The sequence below is a fragment of the Pipra filicauda genome, unplaced genomic scaffold (assembly GCF_003945595.2).
Source record: "Pipra filicauda isolate LSUMZ 115617 unplaced genomic scaffold, ASM394559v2 scaffold26_size5592650_pilon, whole genome shotgun sequence".
NCBI classification, from domain to species: domain Eukaryota; kingdom Metazoa; phylum Chordata; class Aves; order Passeriformes; family Pipridae; genus Pipra; species Pipra filicauda.
This window is the reverse complement of record NW_024104387.1, coordinates 4,467,213-4,483,116: the sequence shown is the minus strand read 5'-3', so window position 1 is coordinate 4,483,116 and position 15,904 is coordinate 4,467,213. Positions and strand designations below refer to the sequence as shown.

The window sequence follows — 15,904 nt, the reverse complement described above, 5'->3', positions numbered from 1 at the left end:
CAATTGTATTTGTTGTAACCTTTCTTTATGCTTCTGTAAACCTGCAACAGAAGAGGAACCAGGGAGATAAATTTAAGGATTTTTTTTTCTCTTAAGGAAATGCATCTATTCATAGTCCATTCCACACATGGAAGAAAAAAAATCTGGCGTTTTCAGTAAAATTTAAAACTGAAGGGGCAAGAGTAAATCTTAGTGATTTATTGACATGTATGGTTTTTTACATGGGGTTTATTGAAGGAGAATTTATTCCTAACTTTTCAAGTTATATATAGGAGATTGTTGAAAGTTTTTCATTTTAAGTTCTGGAAGCACTACTCACTGTGGAGCCAAAAAAGATGGAATGTGACCCAGTTGCTAAGTAACAAGTTTCAGTTACTTCCAGATTCTGCAGAGAAAGATTCGTGCTCAGAAGTCAAGACTAGGGCAGAAAGAGAATGATCAGATTAAAACCTGACTAACTTTAAGCAATAAAGAGCTTGTATCCTTTTGCAGCAATTTGGGAAGCCTTTGAACATAAGAAGTCTGTGGTAAATTGATTCTGTTTTATGTCTCCCATCCAGAAGCATTTTACATTCAGCACTTTGAAAGAGAAACAAGTAATCTAGAAAAAGCTTTAGTCTGGCTTCTGTTCATCATTCCTTATTTTTGTATCTACCTGTGAAGATACTCCAAACAAAACTATTCTGGTTTTATTTTTTAACAGGAAGAGAGCCTATGTGGCTTGTGTAGCTTTTAACTACCAGAATTTAAAACTTCTGGTTTGATTCTTGCTGTTAAACCACATTTCTTATATTTAATTTCACTTCAGAGTTTTCTAATTTACCTTCAGCAAGGAAGAGTTTGACTTTTTTATTTTCACTTATGAGTTCAAAATCTAGTTTGGAAGTTAATTTCATGGTAAAATGTTTTCTTACTTTAAAAATATAATAATTTTCTGTCTTTCAATCAATAGCAATTTCCTGAAGAATTTTTTGATCAAAAAGACAATTTGACTTGGAGAATATTATGAAATCTACTTTAATTATTAGGTAGAGTAGAGACTTACTACCTAATGAGTAGAGACTTACTTTCTCTACTTTGAAAATAAATGTCTTGGGGTTTAGTTGACTTCTGTATAGTATGGGAAGTCTCTGCCCTATGGCAGTTTTTCATTCCATCATCAATTCTTAGTTGAATTTGCAAAATTGAATTTTTAATTTTATTTTATTAATAATCAGATTTTCATAACAATACAGTTGTTGAAAGTAAAAATGCGGAAAGGAAGCACGGCAAGGAATATGGACCACACATCAAAGTCATGACAAATGTATCAATGAGTGTCCACAAGTAAACATAAACTAATAAAATTGCCTCTTTTTACTTAACTTTGCGCTATCTTATTAGCAGGAAATAACCCTAACTAGAGGTTATCAACATAGGTCATATTCCCAAGGTCCACAACAAGAACATGTTGTTACAGTTTGGCATCCAGATTGAATAAATCTTTCTGTTTCATTTCCTTCTTTTATTACAGCTTTGTATCACATTTTATAAACCAGGGTAAATGTTAACATTGGCAATGTGCAATGTTGGCGTCACGGCACAGAGTTTGTTCTTTGTAAATATTTTCATAAAATACAGCCTGTCCTTATCACTGTTGTGTTTCTGTTGGGACAATTGGTGTTTAATTTTGTGTGTTCAGGAGAACTAGCAGAGAATTGAAAGCATAGTGGCTCCCCCAACCTGGGATATCCAGGAAGAATGATGTGGCTGGTGCTGTACTTGGTTGCCTTTGACTCCTGAGTCCGGTGGATTTCATTTTATAGCTCATTTGACAGAGGTTTTTGAGCTTTATTGGACAACATGGCCTGAAGGGTCACTGTGTAAAAACATTGGCTAGAAGATGGTTGTATAAAGATGGTTGTATAAAAATGATTGCCAGGAAGTGATCAGTTAGAAATGTTTATCCTTAAGAAAACCCTTGTTGTTTGTTTCAGGAAATCGAAAGGTTGGAAAGTAAATTAAATCAGAGCCCAGAAAGGTGGCAGCTCTTGTGGGAAAGGGTCAAAATGAATCTAAAGGATGACACCAGACAAGACAATGTAAGTAGTAAAAGAGCTCGTCCAATAGAATAATTCCATTCCTGCTGTATAGGCTACCTGGGGCACTGACAAAATCGCTGTATTTCTTGGAGTAAAATACTGCTTTTGAAAAATTGAATATGTTGTTCTAACCCATGATACTGGCTTTGTATTTCTTCGTGTAGAAAAATATATTTATACTTGTGCTATTTATCTAATTGCTTTTCCAGAGTAGATGAAGGCATATGGAAAACGAGCATGAGTATTTTACTAATACACAAATATATGATTTTATCTATTTAAAAGATTTTTTAAGTACAAAAAAAGCTCATTTACTGAAAGTAGCCAAAAGGACATCACAGAGTTTCAGAGATAAGTAAAGATATTCCCATGAGTAAATGGAATTATCAGTTTCTAAATAAAGGTAGGAAGTATTCATGCTTGTGTTTCCATTTCTTGGCTGTGGTAAAAGGAATAGCTGACAATATAGATATTTCCTAAGTCAAAGGCTGCCTCTTTGCTATCTGTGTGCACTAGGAATAATGTTAGATTTTTTTTTTAATGAGCTTTCCCTATGAATTTGTCACAGTAATTACCAGCTCAAGACTGTACCCCAACTCTTCAGCTTCCTGTCCTTTTTCAGATTTGCTCCACTCCATGCAGTGGTTAGTCCACAGCACTGCTTTGTTATCTGTCCTTTGCTGTCAGGAAAGCAATATGCTTTATGTCTGTCAGTCATTCACATTCACTTCATATCCTAGACAAATTCAAGATGAAAAAAGTTTCATCCTAGCAAAGCCGAGTTGGAAGCAGAAAATAAAATGCAAGTAGAAATATATCTGATGTCAGTCTCCTGTCCTAGCTGTTATTTAAGGATGCTCAGATACATACGTAGCTAAGGCTGAACTCCAAAGAACTCTGTCTCTAGAACGCTGTCATTTAGATTAAGACCACATTCAGGATCCCTCTTTTGCCAGGTTATTGAGATTCTAGTAAAATGGTATGAATCTGTAAAGTAACCCTTGGAAACTGCAGTCTTTTTCTTCCCTCCCTTCCTTTGCCATGAAATTAGGTAAATTTATTGTATCCAAATATCTGATTAGTTCTAGGTGCTTCTGAGAAAGCAAGGGAAATATTGTTCAACGTTCCATCACCAGAATGCATGAGGCTTTTCTGAAAGACTAATTTCTCACACCTTGTGAACCCTTCTGCTTAAGAAAAGCATGGAATTGCCATCCCTCTGGCTTCTTCTCTGAGGCAGCACTGACTTGTATTAAGAAGATTTTTTTTTTTGGCCTCATAATAATTCACAACTTACATGTTGTACCACGTATTGTCAGTATAATGTTGAGACAGTCTCACAATGCAAGACACATTGCATTACCTTTTTTCTTTTATTATCATTTGTTTTAGCTCCGGAAACATCCTTCTGGCTCCTCAGGGATGATGTCAGCTAATCTACATTCCTATCAAAAGAGATCTTTGTTGGAAATACCTGACAGTGGGCTGGGTGAGGAGCAGAGTGCAAGCATCTCTCCCTCTAATGGAGTAGACAGAAGAACAACAACGCTGTACAATCATTTCACGTCAAAGAATGATGAAAATAGGTAAACCAAATAATCATAGAGTATTTATGAATATTTTATTAGATCGGTAAAATCTCCGCCTTAGGAAAAAATGAAATTTTTATAGGCATAGAGTGCTTTGTGACTACTTTATTCCTTCTTTGTGGTTTTGATTACATTAGTTGTCTTGATTGGTGGGCTTCTATCTTTTAGCATCATCTTTCCATCTTCCCTTTTATTAAGTGCACAAGCAACTAGCTGTACATTTAATGCATGCAAAGTACTGAAGCAGTATTTATCACAGTTACCAATAGCTAAACGATAGGCTTAAAACTGATTAGTTTTAGTGCAGTAAAAGAGGTGTTTGAATATGTATGTAGCCACTTTGGGGCCTCTGTATATCAGCTTATTCATATTATGGAATCACTCGTATTTTCTGTACCTTTCAGGTCTTTTGAAGGTACGCTGTACAAAAGAGGGGCTTTGCTAAAAGGTTGGAAACCTCGCTGGTTTGTGCTGGATGTGACAAAACACCAGGTAAAAACCTTTCCAGATAATGGACTTCTTTTATTATTAGTTTGCTCCTTTTTTATTTCCTGGGTTTGTATGGATTGATTTTACAAACAATACTAATAATGATTATTTTCAGATGTGATTTGTGTTACATTATCCTAGATGTATCTATGTTTATCTTGAGTATCTTGTAGCTGATACAGCACTCTACATGGACAGAGGGGGTTTAATATTTTGCTTTTTTTGAAAGAGTGATAACTATTTAGCATATAATCATTAAAAGACTTTTTGGACTGGAAGTCATGCATTTTTGTTTAGGCCCAAACATTTTTTGCCTACTTCACAGCTAAGGGGAAAAAAAGCCATGCAGTGTCTGAGGACATTTTCTGGGATTTGTGGTATACAAGCACTACAAGCAATTTTTTTAAACACTGCTAACTCTAGAATATAATTAAGCAATTAAGTGGTGAACATAATTTGCCCTTTAACATGACCTCTTTATTTTCCAGAAGAACTGAAAACTCTTTATTTGAACTAGAGGGAAAAACTTAGAAGGTATCTCCTGGAGTGCAATTGGGCTGCTGAGAGCTAATATCATAACTGAGCAAGTTTAATTCAGGCATTTATGTTGAATCTGTAGTAGTTATTGTACGCTCAGTGTGTATTTTGTAGCCTCTTTGCTCCTCAAGCACTTTAACATGAGCATTTTTCTTTGCAAATAAAAGGGCATTATCTGCTCTGGAAAACCATAATCTGAATTACTTTAGCAGAAAAATCCATTTACCTCGCTTGACTTTTTAGAGCTTTCTGTAGCCTATATTTCAGAAACCTGACCTGGAATCTCCGTGTGAATGTCTAGTGTGGAGAGCAGGAACACAGATATCTCTGAAATGAGTTTTGTGAATTGCTTAAAATGGGTTAAAATTTCATCTCAAATCTTTATTTCTAAAAATCCTGAAATGCCAAGTTCCTGATTGCACAATCATTTCAGGTGCCATACATAGGAGTACTTTAGATTAGTCATAGTCACATAAATTTAGTAGCAAAATTATTCATATATATTGCACCTAATCATTGTTACAGCAAAGAGCACCAAAACCAGAAAAGATCTGTTGGTCTAAGCTTTTTATCCAATTTACAGTGTATGCCAGAATTCTGCAGTAGAAATTTTTGGCCCTGGGTGCTTCAAATAATGGTGGGTCATGAGGCAGTAATCTTCACTGAGCCAAATATTCCACACAATAGGGGGTGTAACCTTTGAGACTCATGTCATGCTTTTGTTTAAAAATATTAATTTATTGTAGTCAATACACTTAAAAATATGTAATATAGATAAAGACAGTCATCTTTTGAAATGCTGATTGAGAATTTTTAGATTAGTGTGGTAAAATATCAGCAAAAAGTGCTGATTGTAATTATTCCTCCTGATACACAGGAGAGAAGGTTCATTTTGCAGGAGAAAAAAATACTTTCATTTTTTTTATGACCAAATATCCTTCTGAGTATCATAAATGTACGAGTAATACAGGTCAATCTTAGTTGGAATTCTGTTGTTTGACCTTTGCTGTGAAGATTTGTGTTACTGTTTTGCATTGGTTTATGGGAATTTATTGGGGTTTTGTCAGGTTTTTGGTTTGGGGTTTTTTTGGAACTGGTTTACATGTTGAAACTCAGTTTACAGAGTGAATAATATTCATATCAAAGTATCTTTGCAAGGAAAAAAAGAAAAAGCAGACTTTGTTCAACCACTATGTACAGTGTAGGAAAATGTGAGTTTTCTATGTAGTTTATAATTACATAAAATTACACTTGAATTTTTGCTGATCATTTTAAATTCTTGAAATACAGAGGGAAAGTGTTCTGTTAATGCCTTGGTGAAGTAAAGCTTTTGAGTTAGTTTGAATGTAATGAACAGTGAAGAGCTGGTTCTGTTACAAAAACTAAGAAGGAATGCTGAATCCTACAGACCAGGTTCTACTTTCATGCTTCACATGCTTCACATGTCCTCTACCCAAAAGCAATCCACGACTATTTGCTTCTCTGCCATGAAACCCTGGTGACAAAATACTTTTCCCCCCATCTGCTCGGGTCCTAATAATGTTTGTGGCTTCCACCCTTACCACTCCATGCCCCCAGGCTGTACCCAGGAAAATGGAAGAAAAGTGAAAGGTCCATCTAAATAACACATTTGGATTTCTTTACCTCTTGTGTTCCAGCTACGATACTATGACTCTGGTGAGGATACAAGCTGTAAGGGACACATAGACCTTGCAGAAGTAGAAACTGTGATTCCTGCTTCTCCAACAATTGGAGCCCCGAAACATGCAAGTGAAAAAGCATTTTTTGATGTAAGTACATCTGGTCTTTACTTTATGTCAAACTGTCTTCCTTTGATGTGTTTAACCTACTACTTTCAGCCCTTTTGAAAGGTGTGAGCTGGGAAGGAGCTGTCATACCATCTCAAGACAAGGTTTTACCTAGCTAGCATCACTCTCAACAGCAACAGTTCAAAAATGTGACATTCACACCCAATTAGCACATTGATTATTACAGTTCAGAGTTTTCCAGTTTCCTTTTCTGTGTGTTGACTTGTCTGTCTTTGTGTTCTTGTTTTTCCTTTGCAGTTGAAGACAAATAAACGTGTGTATAATTTTTGTGCCCAAGATGCACAGAGTGCTCAACAGTGGATGGATAGGATCCAGAGTTGCATTTCAGATGCTTAGAAAGGAAAAGTATTCCATGATAAAGTCACGTTTAAAGCACCTCTTCCTGGAAGAAGCTAAGTTCTGGAATGTTACTGACAGACAACCCGCGTTCCTTACATTTCAGCCATTAAAGTTCAAAATATGTTAAAGTTCCTTTTCTGTTTAATGATTATAACCACTGTAACTGCTATTTTTTTTTCTGCAGGGAGGACTTGGAAAAATAATAATCCATTTATCCTGGATTTCCTCTTTCTTCAGTACAATTCCTAGCTATAAAAATGGGCTGTACTTGCACTATCATCTAATCCCGGTTTTCTCATTTCAGAGCTATTCTATTAGGAAACCTGTCTAAAGGAATTTGTAGAAATTTTCCCTCCAAGAAGTGCATTTTTACTTTATTTAGATTTTTAAGCAGAATGTTCTTATTTCCAAGCTAGTCACGAGTAAGAGGGAACATGTCTGCAATTCCTCAAAACAAATAAATAAATAAAGCTTGTGAGTCCGGTGACATACATATCAGGTTGCCAATGTTTATAGACAGTTGATATTTTTTAAAGACCAAAAAGTGACTTTCAAGTGTCTTCTCAGTGTGCAGGTCATTCTCTAATCTTGTGCTCTGCTGAGTGCTTCTGCAATGTTGTTATGGAATTTCAAATTCTAGGGATTATCTGAAGACCATAGCACTTTTATTTTGGATCCTGTTTGCAATTACAATGGGATAAACGAAAGAAAACTGGCCAGGAGAAATGGAAAACAACAAACTAGGAATTCAGTAGAAGAAAGATCTCTTATGTGTGAGTTGTATATGTTAATTTATATGCTGTTCTGCTCACTGTAAAATAAAAAATAACGAACATGATAATGCACTAAACAATGAAGCAAGCACTTGCACTGAAATCTTTAAAATGCAGACATTTTGCAGGACAGAGGTAAGTTATTTGTAGCAGAACAATACTAGCTAGTTAACAACATTTACAGATATTAAATATGTACATAATCCAGTTTGATGTGTTGTGATTTGATACTTTTTAAACATTTTTTTGCACATTAATTGGAAGACTGTTTATAGATTTTTACTTTTGATGAAATTGTGTTTGTTCTGCTTAAAATCCTGGCAAAACATTTTTAATAGCCCCAAATTAGTAGAAATTTTACAGTCTACGAATAGTGAGAACATTGAGTAGAATATGTAGGTAATAAAGCCATTGTTTTTACTTTGAAATGTTAATATGTTAAATAGCACACTAATATTACAAAAGGTCTGTATATATGATTCACTATTTTCTCATTTTTCCAGACGTTCTGCTTGTAATTTAATGTCAACCTAACCAAACTGACTATACTTACAAGATTTTTCAGTTATTAAATTTTGTGGGTTTTTTTATAACTAATGTATTTTGTCAGAAAGGAACCTAGATTTCTCACCACACACAATAGGAAATGCAGCTGTTTTTAATGCCTTTGCAATTTCAAAACAAAAATATGAAGGATTTTTCTAGCATTTTTCAATTGACAAATTTCCACCTGTGACAATGGTGTTTGCACATTTGTATTTTTCTTTGTATATGAAGTACTTTTATATGTACTTTGTAAAATACTGATTGTGTTCTTAGGTTATATGAAAATATACATACCACTGCTTATTTTGTAACTAGTTAATTTTAACTCTTGTATGTTATGTGATATATGTATGCTAACCATCTTGTAATAAATACACTTCTTAAGGAAGAGTAAAACCTTTCCTTTTACTGTAAAAGAGAAAAAAGCAAAACCCACATGTTGAAATGTTCCATGGGCACAAGACAAATCCTTATTTACTCTGTATTGAGAATAGTGGGTGTATTAAAAACTATGTGGTCTTTTGTATACTTGTAAATATTCTTACATCAAAGTTGCACTTGAGCATCCTTAACTCAAACACTTGTCAACAGTAACACTAAAGAAATCAGAATTTAAAGCAAAATTATCATTCTAACAAGTCTCAATGTATAGCCTTTACTAAAAGGCTAAAAAATACATATAGTGTTTGTACTAAGTCATGGAAAAATGACGTTAAATAGATTTTTAAAAGAACATTCTCTGTTGTGTTGCATCATAAGTCAACTGCATACTTTCACCCTGAAACGTCTCTCACTCATATCACTTTATGCAACAATGATCTAGTTCGTAAGAAATAAAATCTAAAAAAATGGCAAGGTCTTGCTTGAGAATGTGCATCTAAATTGAGTAACTGAGTGCAGCGTGGGGTAGCAGAGGTAAAACGGAAAGGGAACGTGTGACGGAGGTAGGGGACCTGTGACAATTCTGGGATGCTGTGGTGCTTAGATGATACGGTTTGCATATTGAGCTTGGCATGGATGCTAATGTTGCCTTAAATGTTGATCTCAATTTTTAGTGTCTGTATTGATGGAAAATGGACTTGAGCAACTTAACTTAAAAATATCCAAATAAAAGCTGAAATGAGATAAATTATATTTGTGGTGTTTGTATAAGGAATACATGAGGGAATAGTAGAAATAGGCTCTTGGTGTGAAGACGCAAGGTTTGCAGTGTCCCTGAGGGTCTCTTCTTTGCAAAATGAAGATTCAAACAAAGACTTAGGAAAAAATGTGGGGAAGTTTTCATAGCGTGAGCCGCAAGGTTTGCCTGTGTGTTTAAGTTGTGGCAGCAGCAGTAGAGCATTAGAAGCTGAGAATTTCTTTGGGAAAAATTCTGTGTACAAAGGGATTCATCTTCATATTCTGTGAAAAATTTTCCAGAAAAAGGAACCCATCCAGGAGTTGGGGATGAGGCAAACGTGCTTCCTCTGGTGTGTCATATCACTGTTCTTGTGCTGTGTATCGTAACATTCCTGCTATAGGAAAGAGAATTACAATGGGCCTTACATAAGAGAAGAAGATTGTTTGCCCTTCTGTGCTCAGTAATAAAACATCCACATAGTAGGCGATGGAATGAACTGAGTTTAAGCTTTGAAGAGTCGTTACTGGGATATTATGTTAGTGATTTCTTTTTCCTATCTAAAAAACAAGTGTTTTCTATAAAAATTCTTACTTTTCATGGAACCTTAGAATTAGTACGCTAAAAAATAAAATACTTAGCATGCCACAAGTGTGGGTCAGTGGTTATGTAATGATACACAAACAGCTAACAGACCCAAGAACAAATGTTCAGAATTTTGTATCACATCCCACACACGTTATTTGTATCTGATATTTTGTGAATTTCAGACATAACAAAAATGTGGCGATCTTGTCCAAATACTGTCATTTTGCCTTTTCATCCTGTGATATTCTTGGAGTATGTGTAAGTGGCTGCACCACATTTCTCATTTTTCATATTTGTGATCATCCAAATATTTTGTCTGTTCATGATTATCCTGTGGTTGCTTTGGGGAGTCAGAAAACTGAAATTAATCTACCCATTCCCCAGTTATGCTAAAGTTCATGCTGAGTATCACTGTCACCCCTACTTTCTGGGGTATTGTCTGCACTTGATCAGTTGCTTCCCAGATTTTGCCTACTGGGCAAGCCAGGGGCAGTGTCAGCATCCACCCTCTCATTTGGGAAATTTTCGTCTTTGAGTTTTTTCACATACAACTTTTTCTTAATTGACTGTCAAATGAAGATGCTGCATTGTTTCCTCTCTTCACTTACTAGTCCAATCAGCCTCTCAAAGGAGTGGATTACTAATACAAATGCTGCTGATGAGAATTGGTTTTATGTTTCTTTTTCCATAATACAAAATCTTCAAATCAATTAAATGTAATCAGCGAAAGCTACCATCTTTATACACAATCATATTACAATAATTAAATAACTCCTCTTCTTACTACTGACAGTTATGGAAGCTTCTCCTCCATCCAAAAGCTGCCTTTGGGAGCCAAAGGGACTAACACTGATGTTCTTTCCAGTTTAGCAAACACGTGTGAAATAACACAGCTCTTAATGACTTGAGATTGTCATAGCGCTCATCTAAATCACTCCTGAGAAGAAAAAGAGTCTTTCTTAAACTGAGATACTTGATTTCTTACGTAGACTCCATATGTTGCTTCTTAGAAAGTTCCCAAAACCCCATCTTGGAACAAAAGGTAAAAGCCGTTTTAAAGGCAGACCCTCCAACATATTTTTTTGGTTTATACCTTAATCTCTATGCAGACCCTGCAAACCAGGAGATGTGTGTACTATGTGGAATTATAATTCCAGATTGTTAGTCATATCTAGCCAAAATGCTCTCTTACTTATCTTTATTTGTGGTGGTCTAATCAGCTCTAATCTGATCTCTGCTTCTCTCAGATATTGCTTGTTGTCACCGTCAGTGGGAAATGGCATTTTGTCCAGTTGAAGGTTGCAGCATATAGTTCAATATTCTTGCTTTCTCTTCAAATTTTGCTTAGATGTCAGAAATGTTGCTTGATTTTGGCATGTTTGCTGTTTTTTCATTGTCTGCTCTTTGGTAACAATGGTTTTTTTAAGTATCTTCTAGGGGACTCATGGAGAGCCTTTATTTTTATCTCTAAAATAGGCAATAGTAGAAGATGGAAATAGTTAGGCTAAAAGGAGCACAATACTATGCTGAAAGGAGATACAAAGGTAGCAGTTGTTTCAGGTATTAAGTAGTACTCCTTCCTTACCCTCTTAATCACCTAGAAGAACCTGAGGCATAGTCTTGATTTACTTGAAGATTTATTTATTGATGATTATTTATCAGAGTATATTGACAAAATATCAACGGATGCCTTGTTGTTTAATGAATTTCTCTCACTGTTCGATTCAATGAGGATTCTTGTGTTTCAAGCCTGTCACCAAACAGGACCTCAAAAACTTGGTAGTGTCCATTTGTGTTAAAAATCTCAATTAATTGTCCAAGTTTTATACTAGGTACAACATCCCTGTTTAATGATGGACAGATGAGACTGCTTTGAATTTAGTTCAAAATGATAACTTTATAAAGTTGTGTATAGTTATGAATGAAGCTCAATATAAGTTACAGTATAGGTAAAATCACTCTCAAGTTTAAATACTTGCATGCACAGGTTTTGCATATGTTGCATTGGTTTTGTACCATCACAATAGTTAAAACTGACTTTTATTTCTTCTGTGCTCACATTGTCCCTCACATTAAATATTTTGATGGAGTAGTTGAAGCAATTGCTTACACTAACTAGTCAAAAATGCTTATATTGTATAGTATCTTTGTAGCATTTCATCCAGGCAAATGATTTAGGATTGGAACTTTGAAAAAAACACTGGAGAGTTAGTGCTGGAATTACCATTGAACTTTGGTGAAGTTGGGCAGCCTGTTTCTCTGAGATACCTCTAAGGTATTTTTCTTTATTATATTTTTTTTAAAACTTTTGAAGAACTTTCATTTTCAGTGCCTTCTGAATTTGTGCAATTCCTGTACTTTCTTTAAAGTGAAATGAAACGAAGTTGAAGTATCTCTTCTACTTTTCTTACTTTGCTCATAACAACTAGTTTTCTTCATCTTTAGAACTGTTTTCTGACTAAAAACCAGTCAAAATTTAAGTCGAAATTAACTTGGTTTCTTCCACTTCAGGCTCCTGACTAAAAGAAAAGCTCGCAATAAGTCTTTTTTTCTGGTGTGAGTATGCAGCAATGCCTGAAAACCTGGAAAATATCCCATCGAGTGATAATGAACCAGAGCCAGGAATAAATTGAGGAGCTGGTTTTGGTATGTAGAATCGTGTCGTTGACCACTCTGTGTATGATGTATGTTAGCAGTGTCAGGACAGGCTATAGGTCTTGTGACAACCTCAGAAAGTATCATGCTGTTGCTATGGCATCTGTTTTTAACCCTGAAGTATCTAAGTTTTGTGTGCTCCCTGCATTTATAGGCTTCTGAGGCTTTGTCTCTTTAGTGACACAAATTTCAGGAGAGAAAATAATTTTTCAGCTAAACTCATTTTTATCAATTATTATTTCAGTTGTTAAAACCACACAGCTGACCACACAGTGACAGGTTTCTCAGCCTAAGAACAAAAAACAAACCTGTAGCTATTTCCTATGGTACTGAATGTGTTTTAGTTCAAAGACTACTGCACACAGATTTTTGTCATGCAAGCAGATTTTCCATTTTTGCTGTCAGTAAGGTCATGTATACCTTAGCAACTTGCTAAGGACTACCACTAAATTTTTTAGCTGTTTTCTGAAAGGCCTCAATTTAAAAATATTTCTCCCCTGTTCTAGGTCACTGCATGCATGTTGCCTTTATGGTGTTCATGGAAACACAATTCTGTGAAACTTTCCTGCTTTTCGTTTTCTCAGACCTGCTCACCATTCCGCAGTGAAACACTGCGTGTTTACGTTGTTTTAAATTAAATTCATATAATACTTGAGATAAGGACAGCTTTCCTTATTTGATGACGTCTCTCAAGACAACTTGATAACTTTATTTGAAAAATGAGTATGTACATCCAAAAGAGGCAGAGATCCTTTCGTTTATCTTGACATTCCTGCCCAGTGATTCCTGTTAGTTTTCATTATCAGTCTGAGTTACGTGAAAGTGTGGTGAGGCCTCCAGTGACACCTGAAATTACAAGTGATTATATTAGTGCTCTCATTGGTTTTTATTAGAAGTTAACATTTTAGATTAACCTTTGTATATATTTTGTTCTCACCAAGCCAGGATGAAGAGAGATTAGGAAGACTATGGATGTCAAAAAGTAGAGAAGGTGAGGGGAAAAGCAGGCCCCGGCTGGTAGTTGGTGCCTGACATAGCAATGAGTTGGTGCCAGTGTAAAGCAGAGATCAAAACAGCAAATGTAAACAGCTGTAAGTGCATATCCATTAGACAGAGGATCAGAAAATTAGAAAGGAAAAAGGTATCTGTGACAGAGCGGAGTGTTGGAAAGCTCACAGTGCAAATGGGAAGAATTGCAGGTAAGCAGGCCCTGGAAGTGGATTCCATACACCCACATCTCCAGTAGCAAAGGAAGACTTCCCATCTCCTTTACTTTCCTCTGAGCAGTTGCATTATCTGTTCACCAAAATCTCCCTCCATACTCGTCTCACTCCCTGTTTTGTGGGTTTGACCTTTACTTGTCTGATTGTGTCTAAATTTAGATGAGAAATTTTTGAGAAGCAAAGATGATCGATGTTAGCTTGTTCCCTGGAGATGCCTAGAATACTTGCAGGTGCTGTGATATACTTAAAGCCAGAAGGAAAAAAGTCTTTGTTTTTCCAAGTGCTCTGAAATTAGTGGCTAATTCAAGTTGTACATCTACATTTTGCAATTTTGGGGAGCAGGGAAAACAGGGTTGGTGATTGAGTGTGGTGTGTCATAAGGGATAAGGGGCCAGTTCATAAAACTGGATCTGAGCCTGGATTTCAGACACTCTCAGCATTTGACATGTGATTATCGCTCTTTGGAATTAGATTTAACAGCACTGGGGAAAGAGGTTAACGTGAAGCCAACGTCAAGTATGCTGAACTCTGGTCATTGAAAATACCATTGCTAATATTACTATAAGTGTATTTCCAGTAGAACATCACAGCTTTGTTTATCAAGCGCAGACTTAGCCAAATTATTATCAGCTGCTGGAGATGGGTACAAAGAATGCACTGTCAAGTCTCTACTTGAATTTCCAAATTTGGGCCATTCTTTCCATGAGGTAACATACTTATCTGTTAAATGGATATTCTCCAATGTGCAATAATTAATAATATAGGATTTTATGCATATAGAAGAATATTGATGTCTTTGCTTTATGTTTTTTGCTTTAACCAGAACAATTCGGTTATAAATTTTCTTGGGGTTTCTTCAGCATAGCTGAGCATGAGCTACTGTCAGAGGCAGCACAGAAGACAAAATGGACCAGTGGGCTGACCAAAAATTGCTAATACAATGCTGTGTCTTACTACTAATTATTGCTAATATTATTTTAAGATATTATGTCATTAATATTGTTATTTCCTGTAGGACAGAATTCCCAGCAGTTTGAAACACGAACAGCACACCTAAAGTGAAATATCCTTTGGTATGTAAACTGAATGTTTTTCAGCCAGAAACCACACAGCAAACATGCCTCTTTCATTTTATGTGCAAAGGGAAGAAGCAAAACGTATGTTATGGCAGTAAAAGTGGGCCCAAATATCAGTCATTGGTGCTAATAAATACCTGAGGAAAGTAGTGCTACTCAGAACTGTTACCTTTGCTCCTCTTAAAGGAACTTGGTAGGTAACATAACCACAAACAAACCTGAGCTTCTTCTGTGTAAAGTAAAGCTGTTCCTTTAAAGACACAAGCACAGTGACACTGTGCATTAGACACTTTAACAAGAAATAGTTGTACAGCCCTTGAGAAAGTTTACAATAAAAACAATATGCAGAATTTCTTGCAAAATCAGAAGTGAACATTATCAAACACTGATTTGCAAGGCTTGAAGGGAATGGGAAAGGAGAGAGAAACCTGTAGACTTTTTTTGAGAACAAACATGGATAGTAGTTAAAAAGGGAGATGTGTACTTAGGAAACAAACCCTCATATGGGCCAACATCTGAATTAGTCACTGCTGAATTAAAAAAAATAAATGCTAATATGGTACAAAATACTTTTCTTTTAAATTATGAGTGTTATCCTGAATTTTTATGTAAAGTGCAAAGTCCAGGCCTTTATGAGAGGGCATTTACAAATACAACACATGCATAATAAAAAAAGTATAAAGTAAATCCTAAAACTGTTAGTCCTCGCCTTGTTACACAAGGTAGCATTAAGCGAGGAGGAACTGATCTGGAGTGGGCTGAACAGCAGCCAGGCAAATGGAGAAAATGGGAAATTGTTTTTTACATACAGAACTTGTAAAAGGCTGCCATATTGCTTGGTATTGCACAGGCTGGCAGAGAGCTTAGGAGAATGAAAGACTGAAAATGTCAAGCCTGGGATGGACAGAAATTGCAAACTACCTTTTTATATAGGGTCAATGTGTGTGAAATATGTTGCAGGAGCATGGCAATCTTTTCTTCTAAAGGAAAAGACTGAGAACAAAATCAGGGGTAGAAACACTTGTGATTTGCATTAATTTTACCATTTTAGTAAATGTTTTT

General features: G+C 35.6%; 1 protein-coding gene across 5 annotated transcripts in view; it reads left to right on the top strand.

The window, feature by feature from the left end:
* SBF2 (SET binding factor 2) overlaps nucleotides 1-9,315 on the top strand; it is a 258,678-nt gene extending 249,363 nt beyond the window's left edge. For 4 of the 5 annotated variants that reach the window (XM_027737251.2, XM_027737269.2, XM_027737260.2 and 1 more), the window contains 5 exons: nucleotides 1,977-2,081; nucleotides 3,474-3,667; nucleotides 4,075-4,162; nucleotides 6,355-6,486; nucleotides 6,763-6,992. In XM_027737251.2, the coding sequence (XP_027593052.1) occupies nucleotides 1,977-2,081; nucleotides 3,474-3,667; nucleotides 4,075-4,162; nucleotides 6,355-6,486; nucleotides 6,763-6,861 (618 nt within the window). In that variant the 3' untranslated portion in view covers nucleotides 6,862-6,992. Of the gene's footprint in view, nucleotides 1-1,976; nucleotides 2,082-3,473; nucleotides 3,668-4,074; nucleotides 4,163-6,354; nucleotides 6,487-6,762 lie in introns of all 5 variants that reach the window. The other variant, XM_027737242.2, reaches the window with a different exon arrangement.
* Nucleotides 9,316-15,904: the final 6,589 nt, after the last annotated feature.